This window comes from Hibiscus syriacus, unplaced genomic scaffold (assembly GCF_006381635.1).
Source record: "Hibiscus syriacus cultivar Baekdansim isolate YM2019G1 unplaced genomic scaffold, ASM638163v2 tig00110185_pilon, whole genome shotgun sequence".
Classification (NCBI taxonomy): Eukaryota; Viridiplantae; Streptophyta; class Magnoliopsida; order Malvales; family Malvaceae; genus Hibiscus; species Hibiscus syriacus.
In genome coordinates, this window is record NW_024062616.1 from 26,069 (window position 1) to 49,540 (window position 23,472).

Below are 23,472 nucleotides of genomic sequence, written 5' to 3' on the forward strand. Positions count from 1 at the left end.
TATGTACCTTTGCTCTTATTGTGTCGTATCAAGAAACCAAACATTTTAGGATTTGTACAGCTTAATTCGGATGTGGGCGTAACTTTGTTTTGCTTCGTTTTCCTTGGCTAAGTTGCCATTGTTAGTTATTTATACACTAGACCACAAAGGCAAACCATGCAATGGGTAAAGAGCAATTGCCGATCTTTAAATTGCTTCATCAACTCTCTTACATTTACACATTCAATTCAATGAATTGTTGTTGAATGCAACACTATATCATTGTTTTCTACCAACAACTGACAATTCACATTTCTGTTTCCTTTTCCAACAAGTTCCTCTTTTTGTCGTTCAGGCCCAAAAAAAATGCTACAACTCCCTCTTCTTTACTTAAGTTGTCCATTTAACATTTCTACTTTAAATTTATCATTTTTTGTTTTCTTCAAATTTTTTTCTTGATACAAGCAATAATCGCAAATTAGTCAAATCTTACCATTAATTTATATGCCACTTGTCTTTTTTTTTTTTTTTGGATAAATCAGATTTTTATTATCCAAAGAGCAGTGTTCTGCTACAAAACCAATCAACCAATTAGCAACAAAAAGAACTATTAACAGCCTACTTACAAAAACAAAGATTGGTTAGACTATACCCCAAGCATTACAAAGATTATAATTAGTACTATCAATTCTATTAATATTTTTCCCCTTAAGTTGAATCCCCACAGCATGAATGAATATGATTAAATTGTTTGATAAACCGAAAATTTAAATGTTGACTTTTAAGTTGCAAAATATGTAATGAATATGATTAAATTGTTTGATAAATATAAGTTTCTTAGGATAGTATAGTTTTAAAAAATATTAAATTTTTGAAAAATATAATAATTAAAATACAAAGATTAAATTTGTCCTTTTAAAATTTTGATTAGATCTTTAATTTTTTTTAAAACTCTTAATTAAATCCCTCCAAAATTTAATATCAAGATCCTTTATTGATATAGATATTAATCATGTATGAACCGCGTTCATAGATGTTGGCATCGAATGCCTAAATTTCCTCATAGGTTCACGAATTAGCTGAAACTTATTAAATAATTCTTTCTTTCGTCGAGTTTTTTACACAAGGATGTCCATTAAGGGTGGTAACAATAGATAATTAATCGCATAATAAGAAACTCATATTATGTGTGATATTTTATGCATGGCATTGCCAACACTTGGTATTATCCATGAATGTTTTAACTTTTTCTAAAGCCTTAGATAATGAGATCACATGGGTGTTGTGCCATTGGACCCCTACATAATTAGTTTACAACTCTCTGTTTTTTAAACTAAAATACTTTTATCTTAAAGACAAGTCATATTATTTAAGGATAAAGGCCATGTTGCATGTGAGTTATGATGTGTATGTTTTATCCGTCTTAATTCTAATTGAAATTGTATAAACGAATGGTTGGTTTTTGTTGTTATTCTCGAATTGATGTATTCATTTTTTTTATTATAATTATACAGTTTTGTTTGTATATTAGCAATTCATGTTCATTCATAAAAAAAGTGTTGATGATTTTTTTATGGCAATTTAATTATTCAATCTCATAGGCTAGCAATGATGAATACATGAGTTTCAAATTTGTGTAAGACCAAACCGAGTGTATGTTTGTTGTTGACTTGTTGGGTGATGAAACGACGGGCTAACGTAAGAATCTAGCTTTATTCGAAGGTAATTGTGAATGTAGGGAACAGGGAGATTGGAATGGATAGATAGTAGATGAGTGAAAGGTTGTGATCTTGGGTCGGGACACGTGTACGTACAAGGCAGAACAAAACCCAGCCTGATGATGCCAGTTCAAAGATGTACGATGAGCTTTCACGAAATGCATGGAGTTGTAACAAACAAAAAAAATGAGGATGCCTTTATAGCAAAAAAGATATGGAAATTATGGCGGTTGGTGGATGGAGAGTGGAGTAAAAAAAATCATGGTTACGTGGTCCATTTGAGAGAGGAAAGGACATAAGCAGAATGCAAAGAAAAGTAGCTTTCTTCCTTATCCTTCTCACTAAAATCAAAATCGTACGGGGAATTCAATGAAGAAATGAGAGTAAGAGCTCCAGCCTTGGAGTGAAGGATTCAGTCATATATCGGATACGACCAAGTGATAAGATATACCGCATAATTTGATTATTTTTTAAGATATAATCATAATGATGAATGCCATTATTAGCTAGATATAAGAGTTGTTTGTAAAAAAAAATCATGCTAAAGACTGGACATCTGAGGTCACTGAAACTAAACCCTAATTCTATAAATCAACAACCATTACTGGTGCAGCTAATTAAAGCCCTCGTCTAACTTTCATTTCTTCTAGACCACAGGAAACGTAAAACAAATTGCATGGGTAAAGAATATCGAAAAGGTTGAAAAAAGAAACCCTTGTTGCCTTGCCCTGATTGACCCAAAAACAAAAGGTTAATTATTCTACTCCTCGTTATTTTAAAAACGTAATCATCAATAAATTTAAATATCTGGAGTTTGACATTCCTTTTAGGCACTGGATGTTGTCTTAGCAGTTAAGCAATGTGTTTGTGTTCTTCATGTGCCAATCATTTTAAATGATTGTTAACCAGTATTCAATTCACTTGTAACCAAGAAACTAACACAAAATGCTAATCTTAATCCCCCAAAAAATGCTAATGATGCAGATAGTAGTACAGGAAAAGTGAGAATTGGTTGAGGTATACATAAAGCACCATGCATGATGGCAACTAATAAACATCAACCAATAATGTTGTGATAATTAAAAACAAATGAAGGCAAAAACCCTAGTGAGCATCCAAGGAGAAAAGCTAAAGGGGATAGGTGAGATACAAGGGTGCGCGCGCGTCCGCAACAAAACGTATGGGTTTTCATCAATAGATGCCCACCATATCTTCTTTTTTAACTTTCTCTCCCTCATTTTCTTTTATTTAAAAAACTCTCTGTTCCTTTAGTCAGCTTACAAACAACGCATCCCACAATGTTTTTATTTATGTAGTGATTTTCCATTTTTAACAAAACTAAAAAGCAAGCACTGGATTCTTTTTGAAAAAGGCAATGGCCATCCATTAACGTTATTGGGCTTTCTTTATTTCCCCTATCTCTTCATGCTCAAGACTCTTTCTTTCTCTTATATTTGGTGGAGGGTTTGACCGTCATTCTATTCATCTCAAATCTTTTAATGGATCATAAAAATATGCCTACAAAACTCAGAAAGTAGTCCTGGGGATGAACCCAAAAAAAAATTAGCTGGTCCTATTCTATATGTAATGAGAATAGGAGAGGTAGGGTAGTAGGCTACCCCCAACGTCAGGTTGAGAGCAGCTTCTGTGAAAGATCTCCGTTATGAATTGCCCTCAGTGAGACTCGATTCCACGATCACAAGATTAAGAGCTTTGCATTCTATCAACTGAGCTAGATGAGATTTAAGAATAAGACAAGAGAAAGGCATATTTGATTTGGCAATAAGACATTGTTGGCTTGTCATTATTGTACGACATAGCCATTTAACCTTAGCACAGACAAGTCCATGTGAAACCTAAAAGGATTCGGCAGCCTCGTTTGTCTTTCAATTCTTGCCTCCATCACATTTATTCAAAGCAATTGAATAAGAAGACCATTTAAACCCAATGAAATAATACAAGGAAAAATTTCATGGGTTCCAAATCCAACACAAGTATGTGGGCCGAAAATAGTTGTAGTTACTACCAAAATTAAAAGTTCTCTTGGGACTTTATTAATTGTTCATAATATCAAACGGATTTTACTTATTATGTTCCCTTCTGGAAAGTATAGAATCTTGTGATCATAAGGCACACTAAATTCAAATGCCCTGCTACTATATAAACGCATCCAAGTAGATTATGAAATCCAGTAATTCCCACCAGAAAGATCCACCTGTCAATGCATGGCAATACAATGAGGTGTTAGAAATAGAATATAATAGAATGTAATTAGTTGGTATTGGTTTAGTCAAGATTAACTGAGTTTGTTAAAGGTTGGTTAGTTTGTTAGATCAAGTTGTTAAACTTAGTTTAGTGGTGCTATATAAGTACTGTTGTAATGGGTTAAAGACTCAAGCATTTTGTAATTCATTTTTCACATTTAGTAAACAGAGTTGCCTCTTTTACAGCTTCTCATCTTCATTCACTGTCAATTACTTTCCTTCATCTTCTGGTCATCAATGGCACCTTTCTCGCATGAGGAATAGTTGCTTACCCATCACACATTGGACGTGTTTTTCTAGCATTCATAGTAAATAATATATTCAACAAAAGCTACAGCTCATCACTCAAATTATTTGAGTTTTCAATTTTCTACATCTCATTTTTTTCCCAAGAAGGTGCGTCGAAGAACAAGGGAGGACCTTGGTGATATGCAGTCATGTTCTTCTCAAGAGGTATCCCAAAATGATGCCAACTAATCCAACAATAATGATACATATGAATGGAATATCACCGTCATGACCTCTTTTGGCTTCACGTCTCAAGAGTTCCTGCAAATTAAGTCTTGATGTAAGGTCGCAATGAACATAAAGGCAATGATAAGTTATTGACAGCTGGGAGGTGACCATGCTTGAATGATTATGCACTAATATAGCTATAACATATTAGCATTTTGTGTCTCAATTCCTTCATCTTTCGGTTCTGAGTAGAGGATCCAAAGGTTTAATTCCAAAGTAATGCAAGAAACTGATTAACTTACCAGTTCATGCTGAAGCTTGTTATTTTACTGAATGGCAAAGTAATGAGAGACTTCATCTGCAATTAAAAGGTATCTTTCAGAATAAGAACGCCACAGCAAAGCATCAATCTTTTAAGACTTCTTTTTTATTTTTGATAAATGCAAATGTTTAGGATAGCATCAATATTTTGACGTGAAAGAATAAAAAAATATACTAGCATTCGTTATTTGACAGGAAGAGGAGACCACATTTAAATATTAGATCCATGCTTATTTGTCACATCAACTGTGCATGAAAAGAGAAGGCCGGAGGTTGAATCTTCTACAAGCTTTTAGAGGAGTTTGTCTGCATAATTGGGTGCACACTAGTGTGCCCTAGCATATAAGTCCAGTACCCCGTTGTTGCTAACTTTCTATAGCATTAAAGGGATATATTAAAATTGCTCTCTTTAAGCCACCATGTGTGGTCTGCAAACACAAGCCTGATACAAAGTAATTTTCGTTAGAGGTGACTAAATGACACCTAACCTATCTTGAAAGAAGATAGTGCTAATCAAATAGACTACGACTTAAAAGTAGATATTCCCAGCACACGCAAGAAATGAACACCATAATTAGTAGTAGCAGTAGTAGTAGTAGTAGTGCATGATAATGTTAAAACTGCCTTGTAAATTACCACTCAGTGAAGTCAAAACACCATTCCATGTCAAACATAGCGGAAAGGAAACTCACAGATGAAAGTTCTGCAACACTAAAGCTACCACTGTCTGAAACTGAAGCCCTAGGTGAAGAGCCTTCTTCAGATCCTACTCTAACAGGGGAAGGAGGCCGATGAGGTGCTACATAAACAACCAATAATTTGCACTCCTCAACTTTATGCCCGGATTCCTTATTAAACTAACACATCGAAAAGAACATGGTTAGAAGACAAAAACCCAAATTTAAAAACCAATCCAGTAGAGTATGATGGATACCATATCTGGAGTTATATCCTTGGGTGTAGCACCAGGATTAGCGACCACACTCTGTAGTAAAAACTTATCTTTGCACTGCATATCCGGAGGTGCTTCTTTTTGAGCTTGCATTGTAACTGGTTCCATAAATAAACCAACTATTAACAACAGAAATGTAACGAAAAAGTTGACAGCAAAGCTAACTATTTATTGCCATGAAATTATCACAAGGAAAAAAAAGGAATAATACAACTAAATATTTATACATGATTAAATAAAATAACTATAGCTAGAAATGGACAAGGAGAGAGACCAATAACGTTGCACGTAGATCTAGGAAGCACAACTCCAGTGTTTGGCCCTACACAGTACATTTTTGGGTTCGTCGTTTTGACCTGAAAAACGACAGATACAAAAAATTAGACTAATAAGAATCGAACTCTTCTTAGGTTACAACAAATTACATACTAATTTACTCAGAACAAGTTCAGTTCTTTCAGTTTTAGCATAAATCTTTACGAAGAAAACAAGTAACAGGCAAAAAAGATTTAAGAAATAGTGGGATTACCTTAAAAGCCACATAATTGTCGGTCTTGTTAGACAAGTTTAGAGAGTAGGAAATCTGCTTTCTCAATTCAACTAGTTCAGGAACAACAAATGTTAAGAATTCGAAAACAGTGGGAATGTGAAGAAATTGATCTGGAGAGCAATGCGAATCTGATTTTTTTTTATGGTAAAAATAAAAGGCTTCGGACGATGGTTACAGGGAAACTGAATCTCATGAGGCTCGATGCTGAGAAATTCGCCGCTGCTCATCCTGCTAGGGTCGACTAAGAGATATGTAATATTGGTGGCTCCGGCTAGGTTTCGGAGAGCCGGTGGAGGTTTGGTCTCCAGCGAGAGTGGAAATAAGAGAAAAATGGATGGAGGTAGAGATTAAGACAAAAGAGAGCGGTTTCATGTGAGAGCTTAAAAGCAAAACCGTAAGACAGTGACGTTTGTCTTGCTTCCGACTTGACCCACCGGTTGTTTCCAGTTCCCATTATTACAATTTCATTTTGGGATATAATGGTCTTTCTATCTCTAGATATTAATTAAGGTAGGTATTTGCTCGGTGTTATGAAAAAAAATTATTGGCCGAAATATGATCTTACCGAAATTGTTTTTTGATCTAATGTGAATTCTATAGTACCTATCAAAAGTCGCTGAAAACACAATGCGTAATGTAATTTCTACGGCTAAATCGTACTGTAATCAGTGTGAATCCATGCGTGCAATGCATCTCAATTAGATCCAATCACCTCTGCAAATTGCAAATTACAATTAGCATGGTGCAATGCCTCATTTGAAAGCTACATTTACAATTTCAGGGGGAGACGCACTGAGATCCTGCCGTCTCCCCTCATTTATTTAAAGTCACACAGCGATCTTAGTATAACACGTCAAAGTCGTACTGTTCTCAACGACTTTTCCGTTACTATAACAATCACATCATTTCAAAAAATAATTTTAGATACCCTGATTCAATTAATATTTTTTTAAGAACCCTACAACAGCAAATCAACTTAAGGTATCATCTATTTTGAATAGGATAAACTGCTTAAATGGTCATCCAACTTTCATTTAGGTCACACAAAAATCATTTTAATTTATTCACTACTACCAGAGAAATTGTTCATTGTAATCATTGAACTCCTAATGACATTAATGATGAATTACTCAGTTAGTCATCCAACTTTTAGATTTTTTTTTCATTTTTGTCACCTAAATGTTAAATTCTCTCATATATGCAGATATGATCTTTGATCAGATAAAACTCACTTTGACGTATTAAAATAAAACACAGTTGTACCCATCTTTAACTCATTAATCTATTTTCCTAACCAACTTCATCATATGTTACCGCTACCCACTACATAGTTCAGATCATCGCACTTATTTAGATTTCTTATGTCGGACCCTATCGACTAATAAAACAATGACACACTTTAAGCCCCATGACCTGTGGTTTTCAGTTTTCTGCCTATAACTTGATCACCAGAATGTGGAAGAGCATATGCTTGGCGTGATGAAGTGGCGGTTACTAACTAATATGATATACAAGAGTCGCTGGTTCGGGTATTGTAGACATAGAGAGGAACATTTAACCAATGGTATTGCTTTCTGATTCATTAGTTTTAACTTTTAAAATGTACACAAACAGGGATTCACTAAATATAAATGGCGGTGCCAATTGTCATGTTCTTGTTGGCGCTGATTGGATAGAACGTAAATGGTTCTGGGCTCTTGCGTGAGCTAGGAAGGATGGTAACTTATGTCCTGAAACTCTGTCTGATGTTTAAATCAATATAACAAACAAGGGAACGAAAAATACTAGAGTAAAGGGCTGCGATGAAGGAGAGAGAGGCCCCCATATTCTAAAGTATTTGTACCTGGTCCTGAAGCTGCCTGACTACGTATTATCAGTTTACCTCGTTAGCCGGTGATCGGCTCTTAACCTAATAAGAAGCTTGATTGCTCGTTATTATTGGTTTTAATGATTTTTGACATAACAAATATTCATGCATCTTTTAACATATTGTTATGGGGAATGATATGCATTTGCAACTTCTAAAGCAACTCCTGCTTTCTCTCCTTTCCATGCGAAAGTGATGGCCATTAAGATAGATGCAGAGCTAGCTTATAGTGATGGAATTCAGGAGTACCATAATAGAATTAGATTTGAAACTTGCCAACAAAGAGCTAGCTTATAGTGATGGCCAGATATTTCTTTACAATGCGGTAACATTCTCTTTAACCATGAGTCGCAATGATTTAGCTCACGAGCTCAGCAAATTGGATAGTTATATGAATTCTCAAATTGTTTGGGCAAGTTCTTTCTCAGATTCTTTATGTAGTTTAACACTTTTGAGTTAAATGGTATTATATTTTTCATTAAATAAAACGTTGATCCCAACCGCAATTGTAAAGCACCCCATATGCACTTTTAAATTCATATTTTCTCAACTCTACATAAAACACTAGAATCAATACAATGCGAATATAGTTCCAATTCTTTTTGTCTACAGCAGAAAATAAGGGTTTCTTTCGGTACCCGTCAAGGTGTCACTCAACAAATTATTCTGGTGAAAAATCAATGTCCCATGGAGCCCCTCTTCTAAGTTTTTCTTGCAAATCTATCCGTTTCGGCAAAACAATTTCGACATCCTTGCCCGACATGGCAAAATATCTCTCTAGTAATATCTAGAGGGAGCAAAACAAAGAGGGGTAAGAAGAAAACAAATGACCTTAAAAATGAAATCCATGGTCTACTTCACATAATGAAAAAAAAGTTTGCAACCACCAACATTGAAGAAATACAGTATTATAAAGCATAAAGGAAAAGGAAGAAATGCAGCATCTTCTTCAATCATCGGAATCTAAAAATGTGATAACTGATAAGTAGGCTCATTACATAATACATACCACAGCAGCATAAGCATCAGAGCTTTTTTGGCGAGCAGAGTTGTCGAGACCCCTGAAGGACAAGTGAAAGAATCATGTTCCAGTCCAGTGCAATATAGAGGAATATAAAATTTGGGTAAACTTCTTAGTACAAGTTAATCATCCTGTATCCAGCTTCTGATGATGTCCCATGTTCATCCTGTAGATAAACTCTCCAACCCCTGAATTAGAGTGAAGATGACATAAAAGCGCAGAAAAGAAGTGATTTTGAGGCAAATTGTGATCCACTAAAATGGTTAGTGACAAAAACTTAGGCAAACAAAACGAAGCAAATACACAAACAATAAGGATGTAAGAGGAAACATAAGACTTTACTTCGCCGCAGCTCGAACGGCTAGCCTTCCGGCAATACTACGAACTTTGTTGGACTGGGGAGTCTCTTTTCCATCCCAAGATTTAGGAAGCCCGATTATAAATTCATCAGCCTCCTGCAATATTCCTCTTCCGTTAAAGCAGCAATTTCATGGAAAGCTTTCAATTAAAAGGGCAAGTAATTTTTAACCTCTCTTTCAGCCATGTCAAGCAACTGTAGCTCAAGTTTTTGTCCTCTCAATTTGAAAACCTAGAAAGGTATGAAAACGTTGAAGAAGCAGGAAAAGAAACCAAATTTAAACAAGTTTGAAAAGGATGATATAAGATATTATAATACCGTGAGGGGACGAACAGAGAAACCTTTGCTAAGGGCAAGGCCTGTGCGGGACAAACCCAAATCCACGCCTAGACTGAACCCTCCTCTCCATTGGGGATTGGCCTTACGACGAAGGGCGTTGGGGGGAAACTCTTGGAGAGACGACGACAAGGCCCTGGCTTTTAGCTTGTAAAAAACAGGGGTTGGAGTTGAGAAACATGGCAGTGAAGATGTACATTTTGAGAATATTTCAGATAGGTTGAAAAGTGGATGTGATTGTACTTGCAGTGAACACATTAGAGATGGAGAGTCGCACACTGAGCTTCCAGTTCTGCAATCCAAACCTATTATGTCTGGGTTCTCATTTTCTTCGGATAAAATTCTACGGATTTTGCTAATCTATGGGTTACGATAGAGTGCCAATCAATAGCTGTTGGGCTTTGGCCACCATATACCTACTAAGCATTGGAGTGGGTAGCTAAAAAATAGACATTATTTCTCTCTAAAAGGATAAAATGGTCATGTTAGAATTAGAATTATAAAGTTTTATTATATATATACTGTAAATAAAAACTATTAAAAATGTGCTTATTGAATCTTAGTTGTTGCAATACAGTTGTATTTATTAACACCGTTGATAGATCCAAGGAAAAGTACCTAAACCAAGGCATTTGGTTGAATTGGATCGGCAAACGGCAAAACAAATTGGTCACCAAAGCCTAACTTCTCAAAATCCATTGCGTAATGAGCAGGCAGGACTTGAGCGTACCACCGAAACTATCTATTTCCCCCATGAAATTATAATAAGAAAATTATGACAAGTAAATGTTGTGACCTTTTCGACCCTTTTTAAAGCAGTTGAAAAAAGTAGTTGGATTTTTGGTTTACAGCACCAGTTGTCTGAGAATGCAAAACAGGTTTGATCCCTTCACCTACAAACTACTTTTACCGTATATGTTAACAGTTCCAATACACTTCCTATTAGCACAAGCAAAACAACTTAAAAATTCTATAACTTGGAATTTTCAGACTCGTTACGCGGTTTTAATCACAGCTTAATTAGAAGAAAATACTAAGCATTGCCTGAACAAGACAAGATCACCCTCAGCCGTCAAAGGAGTTTCTTCCTTGTATAATCTCCAAAGGAAAGTCAAAATTCCAATCAATTTCGAGGGTATGGTTTATCTGCAGCCCACGTATTAATAGACATGAAGAAAAAATAAAAGCAAGCGTTTTAGGATTAAAACGGATGAATCGAGAGTTTGCTGTGTAATTTAACCTAACGTGCAGGAAAAGGTACGTGACGCTTTTTTACCACCTTCATCTCCATAACCGCTCTTTAATTTTGAGCAGTTGACCTCAAAGAATCTATGATTTTCATTTGTGGTCCACAAAAGTGTTTTCCCTCTTTCTTTGGTTCATTGAAAATACATGCTTTACCCTTGGGTGGGAATTGTCAGTTTTCTTTGGTAATAGTCCCGGGAAACGAGCAGAGTTTTACAATGATCAAATGCCTGACGTAGTAACAACATAAGCTAAATTAACAACAGTGAAGCTTGAAACCGGCAATCAATAAAGCAGATCCCAAGGCCAAGAGACTCTTAGCTTAGACAGCAACATAAGTTATCTATGTACCGCTCACAGGTTTCCCATTTCTCCTGCTGCACGACCCAACACGTTCCTTTGGTGGATATCATACGGGAATATGGAAGAGAAGAAAAAAAGATGATAAAATTTTGCTCAAATTAAGCATCTTCTCAAATGGCTTTTGGCCGTGTACCGTTGGATGGATAGATGATCACATGGGAGACATACAAGCACTGCCTTTGAGTGTATATGACTTATGGGAAGGGGCATGAAATGATGGTGTTTTGTAGCGTGAACCAAATATAGTTGTCCAAAAAGGAAGATTTCTTCTCTTTGTAACCATTAAAATATACTAGGTAACCCTAACATATATAGCTTACAAATATTAAAGATAACTCAAAAAGAGAGGTAAAGGGAAACATAAAAATACAGGATTGGAATATAAGATCACAGTTGAGTGAGATGCTATTGTCGGGTTACATCACAAGCCAAGCATTGCAAATGAAAACAAAAGCCGAATGAAGAAAACACAAAAGTGGTGCTTTTCCACAACAATCCCAATGAAAAAAAAACAAAGCATGTTAGTTTGGCAGGTGGGTTTGGGGTTGTCGAAATGTTGTTTTCGTTAGGTTTGGCAGTTAAGTTGCTCATACAAAATGTTAGTTCCAAAACCAAGACATTAAGCCCTTGTTAAGACAATGGCAAATGTTAGTGAATCTGACCGCCTTTTGTGCCTGTTTCATCGTGCGATGCTGGTGGCCAAAAACAATTAAGACAACATGATAACTCTCCTAGATTTATCAACCAAATTGTGTGACAAATTATTAATGCCTCATGTGACCTAATAAGGAATACAAGCCTCATATTTACCTGTAGTAGAAATGCAGTAGCTCGCATCATCAGGAGAGACCATGCTTTAACTTACAATTTCCAAGTTCATGCACTTGTTGTCTTTGAATAAAAGCAAATACCTAAATGAGCAACGCCACAAGAGTCAAGAGATGTAGACTCACAACACCAAAAGGTGACACTAGAGTAGAACACGCAGCTAGCGGCAATCACGCCATGTCCATTGCTAAGGCTTTAGCTTTTATCTTTTCATCCCGAATGAAATCAAAGTGCGATTTCAAGCATTGTGCAAATTACTAAGCACTTAAGCATCAGAAATTAATGATAGCGGTGTGTGTAAATCACCGCGCTGCTACTGTTTTTAGACTAATAAGAAGCGAAAAGGCGACAAAGTGGGTTTTCAATGATGATTAAGTAGAGTTTGGTACACCTTTGAAGAGGAAAACAAGTGTAGCGTGGAATTGTTGACCTCGTTTCTTTTAGTGAATGAGGCTCATAAGCCGGCATATGACCCACCTATTGATATGGCCAGGCAAAATCTTTCAACTACAAAGGGCAATCAGCCAACCAATTCAAGCTGTAATGGCAATGCTATTCATACAACATTGTGATGTGCCTGCTGCTGGATTATGTCGGCATTATCATAAAATATAGTTAAAGAATAAATATTAATACATTGTTGAGAACCAAGTTTTAAGGATGGATGGTTGTGAAATTCTGATGGAAAAAGGTGCAAAATCCACCTTTTTAAGTTTCCCGAGGCAAAGTCATTAAGGTAGCTTTTTAATGGACGTTCAAAAATTAATTAAACCCACTTGCCTTGTATCAACTAATTTGATCTCTAAATGTCTATTTATGATGAAAAGAGAAAGCTAAACAAGGAAAAGATGAACACAATGGTAGAAATAAAACAATGCTTGTGAATATTCCAAGCCATATGAAAATAATATAAAATAAAAAACAAACATATTCCTTTTTACTTTATTTGATTTTGCATGTAATTTAAACAAATCTTATGGACACCGTTTATTTTTAAGATTCTTTAATATGTAGTAATAAAAATTTTATTTATATTTAAAACCAAATATGATCCAATCTCATTTTTTTCTTTAAATAAATTCTTTTAATATTATTTTTTTACAAAATTCGAACCCAAAACCTCATTTAAATAACATATTATTTTTCATCCCTTCATATGTCAAGTGTTAATTACTTTTTTTACTGTATGACGTTTATTTGATAATATGAATGTATTTTGACTTTAGGTTGATGGAATAAATGTTATAATTAAATTGTAACACCCCAATTTAGGGGTTAAAATTTAAGAAATTATAAAGTGGTGAATTTAATTGATATTTTTAGAAGAAATTGGGGATTAAATTGTAAAATTTTAAAGTTGGCATACCATTTTATAAAGTATAGAAAATTCAGTGGCTAAACCCATTATTTAACCATTTCTTATATATGATGAATTATAAGTTCTTCCCCGTGCGCAGGTTTCATATTTTCCAGATTTCTCTTCTCTAATAACCCTCCTTCCAACTCCGATCTACTAGCCGTCTGACCTCCGATCGACGAGTCGAAACCACCATCGTGTTCGTTGTCAACCAAGGAACAAAACTTCTCAAACCTTTCGTCGTGAATCGTCGCCGTTCGTCGTTAATTTTAGTCGGAAGAATCATCGGTAATAACTCAGTTTTAGTTGGTTTTTCATCGATTCACGACGATCCGGTCATCCTTTCACGACACCTCCCGCACCATCGTGTTCCTTGTTCCGTTCCGAGTCTGCCGGTGTCATCCTTGGTCTCCGTCGAAGGCGGCGCGTGAGGAGGTGAAGAGGTCAAAGTTTCCGATTCGTTGAAATCGAGCTCTCCGTCGTTCAAAAATTCGAACCGAGCTTTGTAAGTATCTCAAAATCGCTTAAAATAATTTTTAGAAATTTTTACGTGATTTATAGAACACCGGAGTGGGTCCCACGTGCTCCCACGCGCCTTCACTGCGCGTTGGGATGGTCCAAATAACCGGTTTGACCGGTTACAACCCGACCCATTGACCCGACCCGTTGACCGTAGACCGTAGATCGTTGACCGACGTTGACCATTGTTGACCAAAACTTTAACTGGCTTTGACCGGGCATTAAACGACCTTTGACTTTGACCGAGTATACCTATCATGACATTTTTCGACGTTCCAAATCCGATTCCGCTTTCCGTTTTTTGAAATTCGAACCCGAAGACCTCGAAATTGTCGGTCAAACCGTTGACTTTGATTTTGACCGAAAATTCCAAATTTCCGAAAAGTCATATTTTATGCTTCCGACTTCCTGAATCCGAAGTCTGTTTCGCCAAATTCGAACCCGGTAAGCTATTTTCATTGATTTATCACCCGATTCAATCCGTTTATCGTAATTAAGCTCCGTTTTTTATATAATTTATGTTGATATGTATCTGAGGAATCATTGGAAGTTGAATTGAAGATCAAAGGCGTTCGAATGGAATTTTTATGGTCGATCAGTATTGTACGAAAATCTAGGTAATACTTTACTACCTCTTTATGCTTTATGGAACATGTTTATATTGATAAATGCATGAACAAGATAATGTTGGTCACTTTGGTGGAGTTGAATAATTTATACACTTAATATGATGTGGTAGAAATTTTGTAACTAATTATGGATCGAATGACTAATATAAGAGATTGAGGAATTGCTAGATTAAATTACAAGTTTGTGATTAGTGATAAAGAAATCATCCCTGTATCTGCAACTTATAATTTATTTCATCAAAGGTTAAATGTTAAAGGTACTTGGATGAGAAATTATGAGAATACTCCGGTAGGGTAAAATTACAAAAATACCCTTATGTTATAAAAAGACAAGATTTGAATATAGAAGTTAGATAAGAGGATTTTACAGATATATTGATCTGATAAAAATATTGATGTGCATAAGAAATGATAGTTTTATTTGGAAATTATGGATAACCGGTTTTAATCCTAGGAGAGTTTGTGAATGATACTAGAAGTCTGTTAAGAGAACAGTTTCAAGATCAGAGAGTGTTAGTTTGTGAAGGATACTAGAAGTCTGTTAAGAGAACCGTCAAGATCAAAGAGTGTTAAAGAAAACAATTGATCATAGGATCTCTAAATTATATTATGTTCGTTAAGAGCTAATATTGAAATTATATGGTTAAGAAATTATGGAAATGCCTTGAGAGGTAAAATAGTCTGAGTTAACCCTGAATGAGAAAATACTTTGAGGATTCGAACTTAACTCGATTAAGTACGAATTTGATTGTTAAGATCCTGACTTAGTTCAGGAAAATTCCTGATATTCCGTTTGTAAAATCTGAGAAGACACTTGACCTAGAAATATCCGAGTTATGAGTAAATACCTGAAGAATAATTTATCGGGGTGCTCTATTGTCAGAATTGTTCGAAAGGACTGAAATAAATGATAAGATTGAATTTAATAGTAAGATCGGACGGAAGAAAAGGATTGAAATACGCTGAATCTGTAAAATGACCAAAATACCCCTGTAATGTATATGACTCAAGAATATCACCAAGCTCAGGAATGATTGAATATCCTCGAGCTCTGAAATAAATGGAATAAAGCCGAATATCAAAATTACCAAAATACCCTTATGGCCTAAATTAAGTAAATATCTTGGATTAATTAAGGAATCCAAGTAAGCATAGGTATTGGACTACCTTTAAAGGTAATGGAAAATAATTTAAGTGAGTAGATCAACCCTAAAGCTATATCAATACCTGAATGGCATAGATATTACTGGAACATGTGTTCGTCTTCTCAAGTTTGGCTCAATGATAAATTTTGGAAGTATTCAGCGCAGCTCAACTCTAGATCGTATTCAGTACTAAGAATTGGACGTTTGTTCGACAAATCAACCACGAAGACCAAATTGAATGGAATGAAAGTACAACATGTATCTGAAATTCAGGAACGTTTGAATTACTCTGAAAAATCCTGAAGTAACTGGAATGGACATGATTGCTAAATGAACTAGGTAACCTCAATGACTGAGGATTTAATAAGTGATTTGGATAAGTCTGGAAACTCTGATGAGTTTACGTAGTGTACAATTACAATGGGTTATGAACAAATTAATCAAGTACGTCAGCATTTCATGATATTGTGGAAGCGTGGAAATGAAATAAAGACATTGGAAGATTTATTCAGCGATGATTCCGAAAATGGTCTACGGACAAGAATTTGTGGTATTAAAGAGTAAATACCCTGGAAGAACAATGAATTGACCAATCGACAAGCATTAGTTCTGGGAACTATTCATCTAAGAGTTGTCCGATAATCCGATCAATCGATAAATAATATAAATGTCCTGAACCTTCATTTCTTCCTTATCAGCTCAAGTCACATTCTGAATAACTGATGATTCTGTCAGTTATTAAACTCTTTCAATAGTGATTCTGAATTACGATATTCTATCGGTATACTAAAGATCTGTGTTCCCCTACTTGTTAAGATTATACAATATCTTTGAATATTATCTGTAAATTCTGGTGTATTCCCTACTCACATGAATATTTTACCTGATTTTCGATTTGATTTCTGATCTGATACTTGACATGGATTCTGATATGATATCTGACATGGATTCTGATCTGATACTTGACTTGGATTATGATATGTTACTTGACCTGGATTTTGATATGATACTTGACGTGAATTATGATTTGATTTTTGATATATTCGTTTACGGACGGAACATATTTTATTTGGGGGGTTAATGTTGGAGGAAGAATACCTGGAGGTTCATCGGCTGTGTGCTTAGGGCCTTACTTACCGGTTCCTCGGCTGTGTGCTCAGGGCCTTACTGGACGTGACGGGGTTGTATGGTTTTGGGGAACCTACACATTTTGTTCGTGACGGATGGGGGTATATATATATATGTTTTAAAAAGATCTGAAAAGTTACATGGTTTTTGGGAACACACTAGAAAACCTATTCTGATCTCCTGAACTCAGTCACCCGAAATATTTCTCTGAAACGAAATCTCATTTTCCGTTACCACCTGAAATATCAGTAGGATCTCTGCTCAGCATAAAAATCTATAAATGTTCGGAAACAATAAGGAAATATATATTTATCGGTATCTGCATGTTCATCAGCATCATCTGGTAGTTCTGTATTACTGAGCTTTCCAAAGCTCACTCTATTACTCACCATTGCAGGTTAAAAGAATTGTACCAGTGCAGTTATCGACATTTGTAAAGGAATTCTTCCTACGTTGTTTCCAGAGAATGGTGCATGTGATTAGGGGGCATGTAATTGTATTTTGATTTATATACGAGTCTGAAAATCTGTTTTATTTTTAAATGGTGACAATTGATTTTATTATTTTACATGTGCTGTTAAAAAGTTTTAAATTTTTCGTTATTTTTACAGTGAGTCGCTCCGGTGGCCCAAATGTGACACCCCGGACCGGATCTGATTACCCTTATCGATATGTGGGGTTACATAAATAGCAGGATATGACGATATTATATATTTTCTTTAATTCGATTCTGTTTCTCACTTGTCAAATAAGCTTAAGCAGTATCTCTTGTTAGCTTTAATTACCATATTCCCCCCCCTTTTTTACAGTTTTTTATAACAAATATACTCATTAGTAATTAGTTAATGTGTAAACTATTTAATTTAATATTTGTTTTGGTCTCATACACTTCAAAAATATTTTCATTTGATAATTTTTTAATATCACCTTTTTCTTACGTATTGAAATGTGTTTATTGTAAATAATACTAACGATTACGTAAAAGTAAATAAATATTATGTCTGTCCTAGTCTACTGGTTTAGCTGATTAGTAGGTAAAGCATGAAACAATTTCAGACAGAAACACAGAAAGAAGCAGGCACCAAAATGCTTTGAAAGGAAATATATATTTTAATAATGGTTTGAAAACTAGACAGAATGCAGAGAATTCGTGATGAACTTGTAATAATGGCAGTGACGACAAATGGAAGCTACCTTTAGTTTTAAAATGAACAAAGAAAGAACAGTGTTTTTTTTTTTAGAAGGAAAAAAAGACTACTGGTTTCGAAGTAAAACAATTTTACTAGAAAAAGTAAGAGACTTGGATTGAATTGAAGAGAAACCATTAACAACAATGAGTGTTAAAATCAAAGAAGCCAGAAAATCTAATCCAACAGTGAAATAAACAAAAGCATGTTTTATATTTGATATAGGTTCTAAATGATCAGTTGCTACAAGCAGAAGTTGAAAAGACGAATGCAGAGAAAAGAATTACGGTTAGAAACAGAGTCGAACAAAGTGGCAAAAAGTCTTAGATCCCAAAGATTGGTAACGAGCAACCAAAATTTGTTTACCTTGTGATCAAACACTTGTGCAAACCAAAGGCGATGAAGATTTTTTTTTCTTTGCATTACTAGACCTGGCTGACAAATTCAGCATCAGACACGGCGGACAGTTCAATCTGGCTAGCATCATCGTCATCAATTGGAGCAGGAAGGTTAAGATCTATCAAACCATCTCCCAACTTTTTGCAACTTTTAATACTTGTTTTGGTTGTTGCTACTGCTTGACCAGTTACATGAGATCTTTTATGTCCACCCAGTGCCTGTCCAGACGAGAAGACTCTAAAACAAACAGGGCATTCATGGATTTTCTTTTCTGTCATTGAACAATTAGCCACATTTTCTGGTTTCAACTCTGTTTCCTGCGAGTAGGCTTTGATCTTTTTGTGACTCGCTCTGTGTCCACCCAGTGCTTGGTACGATTTAAAAACCTTGTTGCACGTTTCACATCTGTACTTAGCCCAAGCTGTTCTGTTATTAACCTGGCTTAATTTAAAGTACCCTTCTGATTCATCCGTTTCTTCTTCTTCATCGTCGTCTTCGTCATCATCATCTTTATGTACTTTGCTTTTCCATTTGTCCCTTGAAAGCATCATAAGACAGAAAGCGACATCTTCTTCGGTTGTAGTATCAGAGATCGAACTCACCGGTTCAGGTTCAGGCCAAGACTCGGTCTTACTCGGTTGGTTGATAGTAACTTTAAGCTTCTTTGTTTCCTCTTCCTCTTGGTCTAGTATTTTCCGAGTCCGTTTAGATCGTCTCCGAGTTGGGTTCTTAGACGACTCGGTCTCACTTTCCCTGTCTTGGAGAACAACCGACCCAGCATCCACAAACTCAGGATCTACCATGCGAGCACTTCTCTTTGGATTCTCTCTAAGCTCATAACACTGACCCATTATCTGCCCTTCATCTTCGTCCGATGAAGACGAAGCTGAAGCTGCCTGGGACTCTTGACTCGGTTGAATCGTTGGTTCTTTGACTTTAGAAGGAATTGGAATATTCAACATATGAGACCTCATGTGGCCACCCAAAGCTCTTCCATTTACAAAGCTTTTCAAGCATAACTTACACCTATGTTTCTCCATTACAAAATCAGAAACAGAGCTCAATGTTTTATGTTTATTTCTGAAAATTCTATGAATTCTGGACTCTGTGTTTCGCTTGAGGGAGAGAGAGTTTTAAAGAAGCATGGAAAGAGAGTGCAAAAACTAAAAAAAGGAGTAGGTGACAACTGACAAGCAATCCTCCGCCAGGAGATATATACAACGAAACATCTAAAGTTTTCTCGCAAGATTGGTTTTTTTTTAATTATTTAAAAGGTTAATTTATTTTTGTTTTAAAACGGAAAATACCAATAAATAAAAAGTTTTTTAAAAGCGTATGCATGAAGGGAGAGAGCGACATGTAACATGCGAGACTTTGCCCGTTTTCTCTGTATGTATTTATTCCCTTCCAATTCCTTAATTTTTCATATTTCCTAAACCGCCCTTTCTTACCAACAGAATATAGAATACTCGCACTCGGGACAGTAGGGGTGTTCATTCGGTTAAAATGGTGGTCGACCGAACCGAATTAATTATAACCGAATTAATTAAACTTTTTTTTTCTTTAACCGTTAACCGAACCGAATTTTTTTTCGAATATATTAACCGAACCGAATAAATTTCGGTTAATTTCGAATTAACCGAATTTTTTTTAAAATTTTCTAATTTATATAAAAATTAAATATTTTTTAATTCAAAAAAAGTTTATAATTAATTTAAATAATATATAATTATAAAATAAAAATTTTAGATAAATTTTTTAATTAATTAATATTGATTTAAGTTTAAAAGTTATTGGATCTTAAATTATTAATTGAGCTTTAAATGGTTTGGGCTTAGACCATATGTTATATATAATATATTTAATATTTTTTAATTAAAAAACAGTTTACAAATAATTTAAATAATATATAATTATAAAATAAAAAATTTATATATTTTTTTAATTAATTAATATTGATTTAAGTTTAAAAGTTATTGGATCTTAAATTATTAATTGGGTTTTAAATGATTTAGGTTGAGCCCATATGTTATATATAATATATTTAATATTTAAAATTTAATTTCGGTTATTTCGGTTAATTCGGTTAATTAACCGAATTCGAACCGTTAACCAAATTCTAAAAATTTTCTTAACCGTTAACCGACCGAACTAATTCGATAACCGAACCGAATTAATCGAACTAATTCGGTTTGATCTATTAATCGAATTAGTTCGGTTATTTGAACACCCCTACGGGACAGCCATATTCTTCCTTAGTTTTATAGCCTAAAGGGTATTTTAGGAATTAACGGGGGAGGGTTTACCAGAATAAGCCGGTGGCCCGTGGCTTTGCTTCGTACAAAGTCAAGAAAACTGCTGGGGTTTGTTGCAACGACGAAGCAGAATAAGAAAAACCAAATCACACGGTGTCCAACTCTTCCCTTTGCTGTGACATACAACAAAATGACAAACAAATGATACCTTTACAAAACTATTTCTTGTTATTATAATAATGAATTCCATTTTAATAAAAATAAATGATGTTGAATTCGTATATTTTTTCTAGTGTAATCAATTAATTAAAGGGTAAATCACGCCTTTTCATCATTTAACTTCGTATGTATTCATGTTTCAGTCATTCGATTTTAAAAAGTTTCTATTATCATTAATTATTGAATTATTTCTGTTTTTGTCATTCTATTGTCAAGTGTCTAACGACAACACTAAAACGTTCCATTTTGAGACTTTTACTCTAAAAATTATCTAAAATTTTAATCTTTCTACCATTGTGGCAAGAATCATCTTCCAACATCGATCGATTGTTGTCGACCATCATTCTACAATGCAACCGATATCAAAATGTTTCCATTCCTCATCCTTTTCTTATTACCAACTTGATTTCTCTCGAAATTGATAAAATTCAAATTAACACTTAGATCTATCTTACTTCAATCTATAATCTCCACAATTTAATCGGTGTGAAATGAAAATATATTATTTTTATTCTTCTTCTTAAGATTTCCGATGTTCAAATTTGGGTTTAAATTCTCTGATATTATTTAAATCAAATGAATTGTTAAAATCTAAGTTGAGGAAAACTTTGCATAAATGTACCATAGAAAGTTAAAAAAGCATTAAGACACTTAATAGTTGAGTGATTAGAATTGGAGCAATTTGAAATTTGAGTAATGAAATTATAATTTTTTAAAATTGAGTGATGAAAATAAGAACACGGCCAAAGTTATGTGATGAAAAGAGTAGTTTATCTTTAGCGGGTGAGATTTGGGGCAACTGTTGGTGTAGATAGCTTTAGCATGCCAGGTGGGCCGGTCCTACCCTTTCTGGTTTTTGGCATCATATATGATGAAAATAATAATAATTAATAATAGGGGTATGAATGAAATGAAAAATAGTAAAAGAGCAGTATAATGTGAAAATGGTTAGGGTAAAGTTCCCTTTAAATTTAGATCTATTGGTTGAAATGAAGGGTGGGGAAATGGGGGAGGAAACTAAGAACCTCCCATTGAGGAAGGATTTTTGTATGGGGAGTAAATGCCGTTTTGCTAGGGTTTGGTAGACCCAATCCTACTCTTTCATGTGGACATTGTCCTAGTAAAGCTCTAGTTGTGGGGGGTTCACCACCAAAAGTCCATTCCAACGCTTATGCCTAACTCAAAAACTACTACAGTACTATTTAATGGCGTTTTGAAGTTTAAATTTATCCTAGTTTTACCTCTCATCAAATGTGGCTTGTCCCACATTTTTCAGCTTTAAAAGACTTGGAATTCAACAGTTGCTGCCGGTTGAAAATTTATGAATACCTAACATTGGCAGCAATAAAAATTAATAATTAAAAAACTTCTTGTGCTTAATATGGAGTGAAGTATATACGCAGATAATTTAGATTGACGTGTTTAAATAAATAATCTTCATTTATATTAGTTTTTAATTGACATTTAATGTCTAAACTGACTGTTAAGCCAATAGAAGGACGGGATTGATATGATTAGAAGATTTAATTAGAACATTTTGAAATTTCAGGATTAGTTTAGAATCTGGATCATAGTGGGAGATGTGTAGTGCAATTACCCCATTTAAAAATAAAAAACTTTAGAAAAGGAAAGGAGATGGTGGCCTTTCTTACATGATCATAGATGATAGATGTAAAAGCAAAAGCATTTGGGTGTGGTTTTCAGTATAGTTAGAGCAATTCAAAAGGCATAGAAACTAGAGCACAATGAACATATATAGCATGTTGAGTAGCAAGGATGGGTTTGCAACCAACACTTTACTCTTTAGACTTGATTCCCGTACACATCTTCATCATATGTGTGCATTTGGGCAACAAAAGAGGATGAAAAATGATGGACAGACGACGCTGCTTTTTTCACTGAAGCAGGCTCTAGGTGCATGGATAGGCACCACCAACTGCCTCCATCACCTCCTCATAACTGCTTATGTCCTGTCTCATGGTGTCAGTCGGATCAATTTCGGATATGCTAATCATCACGGACATTGAAATGATTTGGAATTGCCATTTTTCGGAACAAATGGATGGAACTGTGAAGCATGAAAGGGGAGAAAAGTTGAGTTTTCACCTTTAAAGACGAATAAGAACATACAATCAGAGGAGTTTATAACGAAATTTTGAGATATACTCCGGTACTTAATTGATAAATATTTCACAAAATTAAATTTATCATTTTGAATCATTACTCATAGGTTTTATCTAAGGTGATATTTTTATTATCACGAGTAGGAATGAATACTCCACCAAATTAAATGATAAATTTTTTAGTATATTTGAAAACCTCTCAGAGACGAATTTTTTATTTGATAATGTCTCGTGTGCTAGTTATAGAATTGAG

General features: G+C 34.8%; 3 protein-coding genes across 3 annotated transcripts; all 3 read right to left on the reverse strand.

The window, feature by feature from the left end:
* Positions 1-5,370: 5,370 nt before the first annotated feature.
* LOC120217155 (vesicle-associated protein 1-1-like) lies at positions 5,371-6,541 on the reverse strand. The gene is made up of 5 exons (XM_039214364.1): positions 6,416-6,541; positions 6,220-6,290; positions 5,965-6,046; positions 5,673-5,788; positions 5,371-5,595 (listed from the first exon to the last, which is right to left on the reverse strand). Exons 1-5 carry the CDS (start codon positions 6,465-6,467, stop codon positions 5,371-5,373), a joined length of 546 nt encoding a protein of 181 aa, XP_039070295.1. The 5' UTR covers positions 6,468-6,541.
* A 2,106-nt stretch (positions 6,542-8,647) lies between these two features.
* LOC120217156 lies at positions 8,648-10,521 on the reverse strand. The gene is made up of 8 exons (XM_039214365.1): positions 10,447-10,521; positions 9,805-10,182; positions 9,658-9,717; positions 9,471-9,583; positions 9,248-9,316; positions 9,117-9,168; positions 8,719-8,894; positions 8,648-8,685 (listed from the first exon to the last, which is right to left on the reverse strand). The coding sequence occupies exons 1-7, from the start codon at positions 10,519-10,521 to the stop codon at positions 8,769-8,771; spliced, it is 873 nt and encodes a 290-aa protein (XP_039070296.1). The 3' UTR covers positions 8,648-8,685; positions 8,719-8,768.
* An 8,005-nt stretch (positions 10,522-18,526) lies between these two features.
* LOC120217148 (zinc finger protein ZAT9-like) lies at positions 18,527-19,853 on the reverse strand. The gene has a single exon (XM_039214353.1). It carries the CDS (start codon positions 19,660-19,662, stop codon positions 18,649-18,651), a length of 1,014 nt encoding a protein of 337 aa, XP_039070284.1. The 5' UTR covers positions 19,663-19,853; the 3' UTR covers positions 18,527-18,648.
* Between the last annotated feature and the right edge of the window lie 3,619 nt (positions 19,854-23,472).

What these genes read in the sequence shown, in the direction of transcription:
- LOC120217156 (XM_039214365.1), bottom strand. Translation starts at nt 10,521, where the DNA reads ATGGATTTTGAGAAGTTAGGCTTTGGTGACCAATTTGTTTTGCCGTTT. An exon ending in TCTCTGTTCGTCCCCTCACG is followed by an intron (nt 9,718 to 9,804) that starts GTATTATAATAT and finishes ATACCTTTCTAG; the next exon opens with GTTTTCAAATTGAGAGGACA. An exon ending in TTGACATGGCTGAAAGAGAG is followed by an intron (nt 9,584 to 9,657) that starts GTTAAAAATTAC and finishes GGAATATTGCAG; the next exon opens with GAGGCTGATGAATTTATAAT.
- LOC120217155 (XM_039214364.1), bottom strand. Translation starts at nt 6,467, where the DNA reads ATGAGCAGCGGCGAATTTCTCAGCATCGAGCCTCATGAGATTCAGTTT. An exon ending in ATCTACGTGCAACGTTATTG is followed by an intron (nt 5,789 to 5,964) that starts GTCTCTCTCCTT and finishes TTATGGAACCAG; the next exon opens with TTACAATGCAAGCTCAAAAA. An exon ending in AGGATATAACTCCAGATATG is followed by an intron (nt 5,596 to 5,672) that starts GTATCCATCATA and finishes TCGATGTGTTAG; the next exon opens with TTTAATAAGGAATCCGGGCA.
- LOC120217148 (XM_039214353.1), bottom strand. Translation starts at nt 19,662, where the DNA reads ATGGAGAAACATAGGTGTAAGTTATGCTTGAAAAGCTTTGTAAATGGA.